This window comes from Mustela erminea, chromosome 19 (genome assembly GCF_009829155.1).
Source record: "Mustela erminea isolate mMusErm1 chromosome 19, mMusErm1.Pri, whole genome shotgun sequence".
NCBI classification, from domain to species: domain Eukaryota; kingdom Metazoa; phylum Chordata; class Mammalia; order Carnivora; family Mustelidae; genus Mustela; species Mustela erminea.
Window position 1 is genome coordinate 48,003,725 of NC_045632.1, and position 15,260 is coordinate 48,018,984.

The 15,260-nt window shown below is 54.9% G+C and overlaps 1 protein-coding gene and 1 pseudogene across 2 annotated transcripts; both read right to left on the reverse strand.

The window, feature by feature from the left end:
• Positions 1–428: 428 nt before the first annotated feature.
• On the reverse strand, positions 429–9,561 carry IL34 (interleukin 34). 2 transcript variants are annotated; one of them, XM_032324233.1, is made up of 6 exons: positions 9,462–9,561; positions 4,812–4,945; positions 3,963–4,040; positions 3,495–3,653; positions 1,319–1,454; positions 429–1,083 (listed from the first exon to the last, which is right to left on the reverse strand). In XM_032324233.1, exons 1-6 carry the CDS (start codon positions 9,487–9,489, stop codon positions 911–913), a joined length of 708 nt encoding a protein of 235 aa, XP_032180124.1. In that variant the 5' UTR covers positions 9,490–9,561; the 3' UTR covers positions 429–910. The 2 variants fall into 2 exon arrangements, with proteins under 2 accessions (XP_032180124.1, XP_032180123.1); XM_032324232.1 differs by having other exon boundaries at positions 3,495–3,656.
• A 231-nt stretch (positions 9,562–9,792) lies between these two features.
• Positions 9,793–13,867, reverse strand: LOC116579204 (annotated as a pseudogene).
• Between the last annotated feature and the right edge of the window lie 1,393 nt (positions 13,868–15,260).

The following is a 15,260-nucleotide window of genomic DNA, read 5'->3' on the forward strand; positions in this document are numbered from 1 at the left end:
CCAGCCCAGATCGGGCCTGGGGCAGGGGCACCCGGGCTCCATATGCAGGGGGGCAGGAGCAGCCGGGTCCGGTGCCAGGACCTGTGCTTTTGAACACCTGCACCCTGTCCCAGCCAGATGGAGCCAGGGAGGGCGACCAGGGGGCACAGAGGAGGACCAGCCTAACACCCTCTGCCCCTCGGTCTCCGTCTCATTGAGGCCCCGGCAGCTCGGGCAGGTGTGGAAGGAACTCGGGCCCTCGCAGACCATTTCCAGGCCTCCAGGCTAAGGCTTCATCCATTCCAAATCCAAATCTTGAGACCCAGGCCCCAGGGCCTGACCAGCCCACCTCTCTCCTGAGTCCTGGAAGTGGAACACGGAGGCCGCGGAGGGGCTCTCAGGCCTCTGGGGTGCATCTTTGCAGATGCAAACCAAACCAAACCGAAACAAAACAAGCAAGTGTTTAATAGAAAATATAAGGAACTGGAAGAGCATCCACTGTGGCAAGACGGGGTGTGTGGCCCGGCCCCCTCCCTCCCCGTGCTCGCCCGCCTGCCCGGCACGGTTCTCGCCTCTGCAGGCCACAGGAGACACTCGACACCGCCTCCAGGCCCGGGAGGCCGCCCAGGTGGTGCGGGCAGAGGAGAGAGACCTCTGTCCCCCTTCAGGTACCCCCAGACCCCCGCTGCTCCAGGGGAGACCAGGTGAGGTACAGAATGCAGGGAGCTGAGCCCTTCTCAGGCACAGAATCCCCTCAAAGGAAAAACACTCTCCTGGGGGCTCCTCTCTCAAGGCGGATAGGGGGGCTCCTCACCACAGCCCAGAGAAGTCTCAGGTTCAACCGAACTGTGGAAGCACCTTGAGCTTCCCCATATAAGTCACCACACGGGCCTCTCGGGGCAAGAGGTCTCCGCCTGTGCCCTCAGCAGCTTCACTGAGCCGGGGGTCCGGTCTCGGATCCTGGGGAGCGAGGGAGGGAGGTAGGGGGCCGCTGGGACAGAGGGTAGGGCTGGGCAGCCGCACACTGCGCTGAGGGCTCCGGGCTGTGGGGCTGAGGGCTCGGCACCTCACAATCCTGCCAGTTTAGGACAGAACTTTGTTTACCTGCAGGAGACAGGGGGGGGGACAAAAAAGACTGCAGGAGTGGTCAACAGCACTCTCCGTCCCCAGCCCACACCACATTCTTCTCATCCCCATACCCGGGGCTCCTCTTGGCTTGCGGAAGTGCCTTATAGCCCCGGGGAGTGGAGGGCAAGCCCAGGAGAGCCCTGGCTCTGCTCAGTGACCCGAGCTCAGAAACCTGGGGTCCAGCCCCCAGCCCCAGCCCCTTGTTCCTTACAGCACGAACAGTACAACAGTTCCATGACCCGGAAGCAGTTGTCCAGGAGGGCTTTGGGTCGCACCAGCTTCAGGCTTAGCCTCGGGGCACTCAGGAGTGACACTGTTTCGTCCACCTTGGGGCCGACCTCCACATCCTGGAAGGGAGGAGGCCCTCAGGACCATGGGTACCACCGCCCCAACCCCAGGGAAGAGGCAAGGCCACATCCCAGGAGAATCCTAGAAACTGCCCTGCTTAGAGCTGCTCCAGCCCTAGAGGAAGGGGACTAACAGTGGCCGGACGGCCTATGGGTAACTTCTCTACTGCTTCCTGCAGGCGACAAGGTACCTCGACACCCTTCACCCAAGCCCAAGACAGAGGTTCCTCTTTTTCCATCTTTGGAAAAATGACTGCAGGAAGCAGCCCGGGATGGGGGAAAGTAGGGGACATCCCTGCTGTTCCAGCCCAGGCCTGGCCACCAGCACATACGGAAGGGGTCCTGGGCCCGGGAGACTGTCCTTCAGGATTCAAAGATCTGCACTGCCTGCAGGGAACAGACCAAGGACCCTCATGAGGACACTTGGGGGCCAGGCATACTGGCCAGGCCAGTCTCCGGCTCCAAGCTCAGGGTGCTTCTGTCCACCGTATGCAATGACAGGGAACACTGGGGAGCAGGCAGGCACACCCAGGGACGGAACGGGGGGCCAGAGCTGGTACAGGGGACGTGGCCTAGGACGGAGATGCAGGGCCTGAGCCTGAGAGTGTACAGGGTTGAAGTGCCCGTCCCCCTAATCGCCCCCTCCAAAAAAACTATGTCCAACCCTGGGACCTGTGAACATGCCCCTATTTGGGAACAGGATGTTTGCAGATATAATTAAGGATCTCCAGATGAGATCAGTTTGAATATAGGGTAGTCCCTAAATCCCCAGTGCCTGGCGGCCTTGTAAGAGGGGGCACTCGAGGGAAAGGCCACGTGAGGGACGTGTGGCCACAAGCCAACAGCAGTAGCAGTCAGCAGAAGCAGGGAAGAGGCAGGAAGGGTCCCTCCTCCCCAGAACCTTTAGAGAGAACATGGCCTTGCTGCCACCCTGAGTGCAGGGTTTCTGGCCCCAGGCCTGTGGCAGGAGAATTTCTGTATTATTCCACCAGTTAGCAGTCCTGTTCACAGCAACTCAAAAAAAAACAGTCTACAAAGGCTTTGAAAGAACAGTGAGGGTGGCAGGAGAGAGAAGGCGCCCATCCCCATGGCCCAGTCCCTGGCGGGAAGAGCCGACTGCCCACCAGGTGCTGGGCATTTTCGGAGCGGGGCACAGACTTAACTCCGTGAGAATGAAGACGGACTTAAAGCCAGTTAAATGTGAACAACCTGGGGGACCTGGGCCCCCAGCCTCAGCCCGCACCCAACCTCCAACACAGCTCCCAAACGCTCAGAGTCGGAGCTCTCTCAAGGAAAACCAAGGATGCAAAACTGTCTCTTCAGGTCAGCTCCAACTCCTGCTGCCCACGGGCACCGGAGAGCCACCGAGGAGACCACTGGGCCTCCGAGCCTCCGCCCAAACCAGAGCCTCCCCAGAACTCCCAGCAGCTATGGGGGTCCCCCGCAGCTCCCAGCTCTGGCTGGGCAGCAGGTGGGGCTCCCCGGGAAGGCTCCTACTTGGGGACTAGGGCAAAAGTGGGGGAGGGGTCCCGCAGCACACCCATGGCCTGCAGGGGGCTCACACTGATTCTGCGACCCTAGGCTGCCGGCTTTATAGAGGCCTCCCATCAACCCTGCCACGCAGGCCATGTTCAGGAACCTTCTTACGACATCAAGCCCAGAGTTGACTTTGTGCTGTACGAGCTGTGGACTTTAACAAACGTAGGATGTCATGTATCCACCTTTACAAGCAAGCACGTCCTTACCCTAAAACCTGTGTTCATTCCTCTGCCTCTTCACGCTTCCTCTCCTCTCCCCCAAGAGGAGCCTCCACAAAGCCAGAGGGATTGATGACTTGGCCAAGATCCCAGGTCAATAGGGACAGCCTCTCCTGCCCCTAGCCAAGGCCACCCACCAGGCCCTGGCCCTGTCTTCCTCTCTCATTTCTCCCACGCCCTATAGGACACGCCGAAACTTTCCACGTGTTCACACCTCAACCATCCCTGGCCGCCACCCCTGCGCGCATGCGCGTCCCCAGCCCCGCAGCTGGGCGCAGCTCACCGTGAGGCTCTGCTGCACGTCCAGCAGCAGCGTGCGGACCTCCTCCAGGTACTTCCAGGACGGGTGGCCCTCGAACAGCACCTCCTGCACCGACTCGGTAGCGCTGAGGCTCACCCAGACCCACAGGTACCGCAGCTCCCGCTGGCTGACCCGCGCCCTCTGCTGCGGGGACAGGAGAGATCGCTGAGGCCGGCAGACATGTGGCTCCGGGCCCGCCCCGCCACTGCTCTGATCACCCCCCACCCCACGCGGCCCCATGAAGGGAGCAGAGAACGGGCAGCCGTGGTAAACAAGGAGCAGCCTCGAGGCCTCGGCCAAGGGCAGGCTTGGTCCCAGAGCTGGGAAAGGCCCCTGGCAGCAGGACCTGCCAAGACCAATGTGCTTCTCAGGCCGGGTCCGTGGGGTGTCCCAGGAGGCAGGGGTCTCCCAGCCCAGGAGGGGGTCTCCCAGCCCAGGAGGGGTTCTCACCAGCCTGGTGATGTTGGCCATTCTGAGCACCCCCTCATAAGGCACGCTGACCCTGTAGTTGATGGGGAAGTAGTGTTTCTGGGGAAGTACAAGAACAAACCATGAGGTCAGTGTCAGAAATGGCTCAGACAGGCTCCCCCCATTCCCAGACAATCTGCTGTAGAAGGAGAGGGCCAAGGACCAACCCGCTGATGGCAGCGGTGGCCTTTGAGAGAGAAGAAGCCCTCTGCTCTCCCCTCGGGTAGCAAGAGCTCTCCTTCCTCTGGGACACAGGGGAGGCTGAGACAAAGTGTGGAGTTCCTACGATGGCAGAAACTTTAGGCCAAGAAGTGGTTGGAGGACCTAGTACCCCCAAGAGTACTATATTTTTTGGAGGTGAGGAAAACTAGCTCAAATAAGATGATCTAAACTTCTTATGGTGCCGGCTGCAGTGTTCTGCCGGATACTGAAAACCGCTGAGCTGTACCCTTAAACAGGTGAATAGTGTGGTGTGTGAATGACATCTAGTAAAGCTGTCAAGGAGAAAAGAAAAAAGACAGACTTTTAGAGCCACAGTGCCAGGTCCTTATCTATCTGCCCTGCCAGTCCCGCAAGTCTTCCTGGAATCCACTCGTGAGTCACAGGGTGAGCGGCATGGGGAGAAAGGATCAAAGGTCAGATCAAGTAGCAGGGCTGAAGGGCCTGGGGGGACACCTGCAGGGAAGGGGACAGTCAGTGTGGACCGGACACTCTGGGGTGTGCCGTGGAGAAAGAGGCCATGGGCTCAGGGCTGACACAGACCCACGGCGGGGCCCGCAAGGCCCTACCCTCTGGGAGCGCGGGGGCTTGGGCAGGGGCCTACACAGTTACCATGTACTGAAGACGGTTCCTGTACTGTAGCTTGTCCCGCAGAAAGCCGGTAACCGCACACTCCTCCGTCTGGGTCAAGGGCCACATCTCCAAACCCTCGTTCCCCAAGGCCATGCCAAGGAGGATCCCGAGATCTGTGGACCGAACCCAACAGCAATACATGAGCGCCCTGTGCCACTCCCCCGTCCCCTGGGTGCGCCCTCCCTTCTCCCAGCCATGGGAGGGGTGGGGGTGCAGAGCCCAGAGGACGCCCTCCCGTCCAGGGTCCAGGCTCAAGCAGCAAGGCCAGGTGAGCACGAGCAGTCCCGCTGGTGCATCCCTGCCCCCAGCAGGCAGAGTCCCCCCAGCAGTCACACCCTGAGGTTGGTGTCAAGTCTCCTCATGGGGCAGGCACAGCCTCCATTCCAGGGCAGCCTTGGCCCCCACCCCCTCGAGGGTTGTAGCGTCCTCAAAGCCTGGGTCTGCATTCCCATCTGCGGATCAGGAGGCACGGAGGCTCGTTCAACTCTGCAAATGACTCTAGGGTGTCTGGAGCCACTTCCCTCCCTGCTGTAGCTGCTCTTGGCAACCCTCTAAGAAGCACGAATCACTGTGGCCCTTCCAGTGTGCTCGTCCTGGGGAAGCCCGCTGCTCTCGGGCTGCGGCTTCTCCCAGCCCCGCCTGCCAACGGTCGGCCTTCGAACATTACCAGCTTTCGCCGCTGGAGGGAGTCACTGTGACTTCAAAAACAGCTTTTGTGATTTCTTGGACCGGAACACACTTACAAAAAATATCGGAGTCTCCAACAAATAGGAAAACGCTTCAGACTCATCAAAGCAGAAAGAAAACACAGATGGGCAGGAGACGTACCCCCCAAAAAACTCCCCAGTAAAGGTAAAGAAATACATATTAAAACAATCAGATGCCATGTTTCACTTATCAAAAAGGAAAGTCGGGTTTTTTTCTATTTCATTTTCATAACACTTGGTGCTGGCAAAGTCGTGAGGCAGGTGCTCTTATCCTGGAAAGCATTTTGGCCATTTTTTGTATTGGTGGACTTAATAATGTCCACACCCGTTGACCTATTAAGCCTAAAAATTTTTCACAACTTTTGACCTGCTGGAGAGCCTGGGTTGTGCAGCGGGTTAAGCATCTGACTCTCGGTTTCAGCTCAGGCCCTGATCTCAGGGTTATGAGATCCAGCCCCGCACTGGGCTCCGTACTCATCAGGGAGTCTATCTGGGACTCTCTCTCCCTCTGCCCCCCCCTCAAATAAATACTCTTTAAAAAAATTTTTGTAAATGTTTCATCCTTTGACCCATTGAATTCATTTCTAGGGATAAGCCTGAAGGAAAACAAGAAAGAGAGCCATCACCAAAAGACTCGTGGACAAAGAGTCTGTGCTGTGGTATTCTCTCCCTAAGAATGACAATCTGTAAATGGCCCACATGTTCACTACCCATCGTCACCAATCAAAACCACTTTGTCAGAGAAGGTTTTTGCTTACTCCCTCCCTGGCCTGGGCCTGCTCCTGGCCACCTCTCTCAGTGCTGCCACCTGGTCCTGGCTCTGGCTGGACCCTCCCCAGGAGTGCCCCACATGGCCCCAAGCCCATGTCCAGGATGTGCTGGCCCCACCAGCCCTTCCTCGCACAGCAGTCCGCCAACCGTATTTTTCAAGGTTGCAAATTTGCAACCCATCTTGCATTTCCTCTCTCTTGTCTCTTCCCAAGTGCTTGCACTGGATTTTGGACAAACGACGAGATAAACACAAACAGAACCAGTATTCTCTGCTGCTTCCTATCTTGTCTCTAAATCATGAAGCCCCTCAGCTTAGCACCATGGCAAACTGAGATCATTCCTGGTTTATGGTTTTTGCTAACACTTTGCCTCTGCCCTGGGTATCCTCTCACATGGCAGACCTCTCTCAAGGTCTCACCGAGACTCCTTCCCCCAAGCCCCAACCAGGCTCTCCCCTGCCTGAACCAGCCCGCATAGTCTCGGTCTCTAGCACCATCTGTCCACCTCACTCATTGTCTTGACCAGACAACCCGGCCCCCAGTATGTGAATCCATAATGCAGTCAGCCACAACATTGTCTTGTTGACTGAGTACTGTGGGGGGTTCATCTTGAACAAGGGATGAGGAGCATGCATCCGAATTTTCTGGAAAACTGGTTAAGGCCCAGAGTGTCTGAGTCAGGAAGTCTGGGGTGGGCCTGGAGAATTTGTATTTCTAGCAAGTTCCAAGCTGCTGCTTGGATCTTGATCTGGGGACTACACTTGGAGAACCACCGACCTCCATAGACAGTTGCAAACTGGTGTCCCAAGGGCCACAACTCAGTTCACAGAGATTTCACGTAAAAATCTGAGTTTGCATCTTGTCTTTAAAATCAGTATCTCTGTCCACACTTGGCCTTCCTTCCCATGGGCCAGTCATCCTGAAGTCCCACGCTTGCTGCCCTCACCCCTGTCCTGACAGCAGTGGGCTTCCAGCAGGAACAAGCCAGAAAAAGCCATCCTGGCATGCTTGGGCTGAGCCAGAAACCTTGTCCATGGGTCATCTGCCTTCCGCCAGACCCAGACTTCCTTTAGATCTGCAGACTGACCACCACCTCCAAATTTCAGTCCCTTTTCTGCTGTCTCCACCCCAAGAAACAGGCCAGCAACCAGTGACTCCACGGGGCCAGCATGGCTGTAGCCTCACAGCAGCTCTGAACCCCAGAGAGCCCCACCACCAGTGCACCCCTGACCCGGGAAGAGGGCTGCTCTTGGTCCCCACCCTCCAGAAGGAAGACATCCCCAAGACAGAAGAGGAGGCTGAAGAAAAAGCAAGTGAGGAAGGAGCTCCCTTCTCGGATCCCTGGCTGGGAGCGGGAGGGGTGGCACCTCCCCTGGGGACAGACCCTTGCGGAGGGACAAATGGGGCTTGTCCACACCCGCAGCAACTGAATCTGAACCTGCACAGAGGGCTGAACAGCATCCCCCCAATTAGGAAATGGGGTCTTTGGGGATAACATGAAGGCCGACTTAAATCCAATGACCAGGTGTCCTCATAAGAAGTGGAGGGGACAGAGAGATAAGCAGAAAGAGTCAGGAGGAGACAGATACAGACCAGCACGGTGGCACCCCAAACCACGGACTGCCAGCCACCACCTGAAGCAGGAAGAGGCAGAAAGGAGTCTCCCCTAGAGCTCCGGAGGAGGCGTGGCCCTGTCCCCACCTTAATTTTAGACTTCTGGCCTCCAGACCTGGGACAGAAGAAATTTCTGCCCTGTTCAGTCACCGAGTTTGTGGCGGTTTATTATGGCAGCCCATCCTTCCCCAGCACCCAGCCCCTCTACAAGCCCCCGACCTGCAGCCCTCCCTGCCTCCCACCCCACAGCCCATCCCTGCCCCAGCGGGCAGTGGGCCTCCACCATGCCTTCCGCTCCCAGGGCCACCTCCGGAACAGACCCTCGTCACTTCCTGCCCACAAGGTCGCAGCACAGCCTGTAAGTAGCACACACTGATCTTCCGAAAGCAGAGTAACTCCCAGTCACAACCCCACTCCTGGATCTTGAACCTTCCTGGGCTCCCTGATGTCTCATGGACTGGCCTTTATGGCCTCCACCACCTGAGCCCAAACCTGCTTTCCAGCCTGGCCTTTCATGGTCCCAAGGCTGAACCCTTACCCACGCTGTTCCCTCTACCTGAGACCCTGTCCTCACCTTCCTACATCCACCTGAGTGAACACTGTCCTGTCCGCTCAAGTGTCTCCTCACCACACCACTCTTCTTGCTCCTTGTGATCTGGAAGCTTCCAGAACACTGGGCCTGGGTCCTTCTGCCTGTTCTGCGTGTCCCGACCCTTTGCAGTATCCCTCCCCAAGGGCCAGCCTGGACCCCTTGCGGGATCAAACCCCAGACCTCATCCATAAGGCACACAGCTCCGAGCGCCGACCTCCGTGCCAGGCGTCGGGGAGAGGGGCACGAGCTAGCCCAGTCCTTGTTGCCATGGCAGTCACTCTCCAGTGGGCATGTGGGAGGCACCAGAAAAATGTGTTGAATTTGAGTCAATTCAATTGAATCTTGGAGTCTGAAGGGATCTTGGTCTGGCCTCCCACCAGCGGGCTTGAGAGGCTTCTAGACACGTTCTGTCCTCATTTCAACTTATTTTTTCTTTTTACCAACAACACTGTTCTCTTTCTGCCTCTTAATTTTGTTCTGTCACGGAGGGAGGGGCAGAGGGAACAGGCTGCCTCCTCCAGCACCTGGTGGCACTTCTCCCACGGGGCTTGGGAGACACTTCCACAAGCTCCCGCCCCCGGCTGGCCACACCCAGGGAGACCAGAATTCCTCTCTGCCCCCACAGCCCGTGCACCCCAGCACCAGACAGCCTGAGAAGGTGCTGCTGCCCCTTGCACCCCGTGCCTGCCCCATCCCCTTGACCACCCACTGACCATGCCAACCAGCCCAGGACCTGGAGCCACACTGCGGGTCTGAGCTGCGGTGGGCTACAGCCAGGGCAGAGAGCGGCCACGGGAGTCCCCAAGCTGTTAAGCTGGGAAGCATCTCAACTTCTCACCAGCGGGAATGGCCTGGTTGCCTTGGTTACAGCAGAGCCCGGCTCTGGGCCAATGCCTCCCAGGGCAGTCTCCACGGACAGCCCCCCCCACCCCACCCCGGTACTCACAGTGCAGCCCGGCGATTCCCCAGGACATGGTGGCGTGCTGTGTCCCCCCAGAGAGCAGAGGCGGTGTCCCCGGCTGTGTGTGTCTCTCCACAAAGGCCCAGATGGGGCCTACATGGCCTCGGGTCAGCGAAGGTGCCCCAAGGCTGGGGAAGGGCTGGCCACAGAGGAGCTGCCCGGCAGGGGGCGGCAGGTGCTCCTGGGGCAGTGCCCGCCCTTATCTGCCTGGCCGTGCGGAGGGCAGCTGGGGGGCGGCGGCTGCGAGTCCCATGGCAGCTGGCGGGACCTGGCCTGAGACTCCGGCCTCGGGGTCTTCCGTCTCAAGCGGGAGGAGAGAGTCCCCAGCAGGCCCCTCGGAATCCGGGGCTGGGTTGTGCTTTCTCTGATTTCTCCGTCTGCAGCTGCTCAATGTGAAATCTGGCTCTGGAGGGAGAAAGGAGGAGAGAAACCGATTATGTAAGAGCAGTGCTGCCACTCAGACATCAGCCACGGGCACCGGGAGTCTGTGTGCGCGCGGCACCCCCAGCCCGGCCGGGGACCCCGGGGAGACTCCAGAGGCCGGCCACCCGGCTGCATGCGAGAAGGGACTTTGGAACGTCCCAAGGGCAGTGCCAGCCCAGGAGTGAGTTACAAGGACACCAGCTGACAGACACGGGCCTGAACAAAAGCAGGACCGAGCAATGAATGGCTGCATGGGTTCAATCCGGGGAGCTTCCTGAAGGAGGTGAGGTTGTAAAGTACCTGAAGGACTTGGGCTGCCAGGAGGTGAAAACCGCAGCTCTCTGGGCAGTCTCCTCGAGCATGAATCTCCCAGAAAGGCCTTCAATTTCCCGGAAAGGCCTTCGGTCCCGAACCCCACCATACACCCCAGACCCCCAGGCCCTGACGGAGAAGCCAAGAAAGGAAGAAATGAGGTCGCAGCCGCCTTCACACCACACCAGAGAGTCGGAAGTTGGGTGCCTTCTGTGGCCCTAGCCCTTGAGCCCCTCCAGAATGGAGCACATGTGGGAAAGCGGAGGAAGACACCGACCGGAGTCGCCTGATGACCCGGGCGCTAGAGCCTTCGGAGTGGCACGGAGGAAAGTAGGACCTTTCCCCGCAAATGGGGCCAGACCAGTGGCCTGACAGCCATCTGCCTCAGAGAGTGGCCTTCCCCACACCTGAGAGGGCACCCCTGTCCCCCCCACCGCCTCTCTCATGGGAGAGGGGGAGGAGCTTGAGAACGTGCCTCTCCCACGCCACCCCCAGCTACCCCCCGGCTGACAGCAGGCATTAGGAAGCTCGCACAGGGGCCAGGTATGTAAGAAAGTATATGCTGGAATGTTCTGCGCAGTTCAGTTGTGAATACGACGTTTTAAAAAACTATAATCATGTTACTACTATTGCACATTCCCAAATCAAGAATCCCTGATACCATTTAATACAGAATCCATGTTCAATTTTCCCTGATTGTGTTAAAAATATCTGTCTCTTGGGGCGCCTGCGTGCCTCAGTGAGTTAAGCTTCTGCCTTTGGCTCAGGTCACGATCTCAGGGTCCTGGGATTGAGCCCCGCATCGGACTCCCTGTTCATTGGGGATCCTTCTTCCCGCCACCCTGCCTGCCTCTCTGCCTACTTGTGATCTGTTAAATAAATAAAAATCTTTAAAAATAAAAAAAATTAAAAATAAAAATATCTGTCTTTTTTTTAAGTTTCTTTGTTTGAATTGAGAGTCTAACAAGGTCCATTGATTGATGTGTCTCAACATCTTTTTTCTTTTTTTTTTATTATTAAGATATACTTCACAGGCCATAAAATTTGCCATTTCCAAGTGTATAATTCCGTGAGATTCTTTTAGTAGATTCACAAAGTTGTACAACAATCACCCACAATCTATTTTCAGAACATTTTTTTAAAGATTTTATTTATTTATTTGACAGACAGAGATCACAAGTAGACAGAGAGGCAGGCAGAGAGAGGGGACGCAGGCTCCCTGCCGAGCAGAGAGCCTGATGCGGGGCTCGATCCCAAGACCCTGAGATCATGACCTGAGCTGAAAGCAGAGGCTTAACCCACTGAGTCACCCAGGCGCCCGTCAGAACATTTTCATCACCCCCAAAATAAACTGTATTCCTTTGCAATCTCTGTTTACTTCTTACCCCCATCCAGTCCCTGGCAAGCAACCTACAAATTTGCTTTCCGTCTCTATGGATTTTCTTCCCGTCTCTATGGATTTGCTTCCTCTGGACATTTCTTATCAATGGAGTCACACAGTATGTGGTCCTTTAAGACTCGCTTCTTCCACTTAGTGTAATGTTTTCAGGGTTCATCCATCTCGTACTTTGTGATAAACTCAGTGTATCCCCTAACTTCCTAGGTTGTAGCCCTAGCCCCCGGTGTGGTGGGAGATGGGACCTTGGGGAGGTAATTAGGATTAGATGAGGCCACAATGGGATTCGTGACTTTATAAGAAGAGCCACTAGACAGAGAGCTTCCTGCTCTTCCTGCATGCCCCCTCCACCCCGCCCAGGGAAGAGGTCGTGTGAGCCCACAGCGAGGCGAGCACCTGCAGCCCCCGGGGAGAGTCCACACCAGAAACAAGCCATGCTGGTCCCTGAGCTCGGACCTCCAGCCTCCAGAACTGTGAGCGAGGGCACTTCCGTCCTTTAAGTACCCCATCCATGGCATTTTACTACGGCAGCCCAAATAGCCTAGGACATGGCACCTTTCAGCATTTCATTCCTTTTTTTTTTTTTTAATTTGAAAAAAATTTTTTAAAGATTTCAATTTTAAGTCATCTCTATACCCAACATGGGGCTCGAACTCAAGATCCTGAGCTCAAGAGTCACATGCTCGGCTAACTGAGCCAGCCAGGTGCCCCCCCCCACTTTTTTGTCTTTTTAAATAAAGTTAAAACAAGAAAACAAAAATTCGCAAGCTGCTTCCCTGTCCATCCCCTTCCCCGCTCCCACGCCCGCACTTGGCGCGGGGCCCCGTTCCTTCACCCACTCACACAGACCCAGGCGATCCAACGGGAAAAGCCACAGTGCTCCGCGTACACAGAGATGAGGAGAGAGCAGGTGAGCTCTGTCCACATTCCAAGTCACACCGGGCAAATCCACACTCTCCGGGTTCTGGAGGGCTTCCTCGGGTTACCCAAAGTGAAAAAGTAAGTTCCTCCCGGACCAGATGCTTGTCCTCCTCATCCGTGTCCAGTCCAGTGTCAAAGTGAGTCTACTTCCCGGGATCGGGGAGAAGAGCAAAAGCTTTGCTGACTTCCTCGAACGTTCTCTCCTCCTCCTCCTCCTCCTCCTCCTCCTCCTCCTCCTCCTCCTCCTCCTCCTCCTCCTCCTCCTCCTCCTCCTCCTCCTCCTCCTCCTCCTCCTCTGCCACTTCAGCACTGGCTCCCCCTGGGCCGTCTGGATGGGGCTTCAAGGCTTGTTGTGGAGTTTTCTTGATCTCATCCTCAGAGCCATTCACGTCGGCTCCCAGAACCTTGTGGTAGGCTTTCCTTCAGCTCCGGCTGCGCAATGTTTTAGGAGCTGGGCATGTTCTTCTGTTTTCTCCGTCTGATACACTTTTCCGCAGTCCTGTCCTGCTTTTGAAATTGTTCTGTATCCATGTAACACTGAGCTTTTCCCAAGGAGGCTTTTAATTAAGTGGCCCCAAGCCTTGCTGCATTTGTGCAAACTTCTGTTGCACCACCTAGTCTCCTGAGCTTGGAATGATCTATACCCCAGTTAGAGCAGGGTTCGGCATTTGTTTTTATATTGTTGGGGGTCTGTCCCTGGGGCTTCTGTATATAGCTCATAGGCCAGCTTGTCATTTCCTCCTTTAAATGTTTTATTCCCACCTTCTTTCTCTGCTTTAAGGGCTTTGGCATTTCTGCAAGCAAGGCAGGCACTTTTGTGGTCAGGAGTCACCTTGGAAGCCTGTGCAAAAAACTGAACTACTTTCTCAATGTGGTCTTCCTAAAAATGGCAGAGACCTCCTACACACAGAGCATGGCCCTTAGTGGAATGTCACCGGCCGCAGACTGTCCTTCTAGATAATGACCCAGCATGGCTAAATATTGTGCTTTGGTAATTTTGAAGCAACGGCAGATGGGGCAAACTCTAGGGCACCATCCATGCTGAAAACCACTTGCCAAAAATCCTGCTTCTCAGAATCTGTTTCTGTTCTTTTCTCATGCTCATATATATTATTGTGCCTGAACCCTTTTGTGAGCCAGTTCTAGAGCTCTCTGGAAACGGTGACATGCCACCATGGCATTCCCTAGAGGTCGGGGGCATTGGCCTTCCCATAGACATCCCCAGGCAAAACTATCATTCAACCTCCCTGCTGTGTGTCTCCAAAAGCTTTCTGGAGCTTTCTGAGCATCATCAAAATAGCCGCTCAATTCTCACATAGCTAGCATTTTTAGGATGCATATCTAGGTTGTTTTTTTTTTTTAAGATTGTATTTATTTATTTGACAGACAGAGATCACAAGTAGGCAGAGAGGCAGGCAGGGAGAAAGGAAGGGAAGCAGGCTCCCTGCTGAGCAGAGAGCCTGATGTGGGGCTCGATCCCAGGACCCTGGGATCATGACCTGAGCCGGAGGCAGAGGCTTTAACTCACTGAGCCACCGAGGTGCCCCCATATCTAGATTTTAGTACAATAATTATAAGCTTCACTAACATCTTTCTTGGCATAATTTGCATTTCCTTTTTTCCTTGAAAGACTTTGCTTTCCTCTTCACCATGGAGCAGCTCTGGCTCTGTCACCGCCATTACCACATGGTGCTGGAGGCAATCACCATCTTACCCCTGAGACTACCACTCCATTCTTTTTTACTGTCAAATAATATTCCATTGTATGGATACACCACATTTTCTCTAACCATTCCTCAATTGATGGACATTTGGTTTGTTTTCACTGGGGGGCTATTATGAATTAATACCCTGTGGAAAAAAGACAGTCTTTTCAATAAATGTGCTGGGAAGATTGGACAGCCACATGGAGAAGAAGGATATTGGACCATTCTCTTACACCGCACACAAAGATAAACTCTAAATGGATGAAAGACCTCAGTGTGATACAGGAATCCATCAAAATCTTAGAGGAGAACATAGGCAGTAACGTCTTCGACATCAGCCACAGCGACTTCTTTCAAGACATGTCTCCAAAGATGAGGGGAACAAAAGTGAAAGTGAACTATTGGGACTTCATCAAGATCAAAAGCTTCTGCACAGCAAAGAAAACAGGCAACAAAACAAGAAGGCAACCCACGGAATGGGAGAAGATAATTGCAAATGAGACTACAGACAAAGCACTGATATCCAAGATCTATAAAGAACTTCTCAAACTCAACACCCAAAAAACAAATTATCAAGTAAAAAAATGGCCAGAAGACATGAACAGACACTTTTCCAAAGAAGACATACAAACTGCTAACAGACACATGAAAAAATGTTCAATGTTATTAGCCATCAGGGAAATTCAAATCAAAACCACACTGATACACCACCTTACATCAGTTAGAATGGCAAAAGTTGACAAGGGAAGAAACAACAAATGTGGGAGAGAGGTTGTGGAGAAAAGGGAACCCTCTTACACTGTCGGTGAGGGTGCAAGTTGGTACAGCCACTTTGGAAAACAATATGGAGGTTCCTCGGAAAGTTGAAAAGAGAGGTACCCTATAATCCACCAATTGCACTACTAGGCATTGACCCCAAAGATACAAATGTAGTGATCCAAGGGGGCACCTACACTCCAATGTTTATGGCAGCAATGTCCACAATAGCCCAACCATGGAAAGAGCCCAGATATCCATTGACAGATG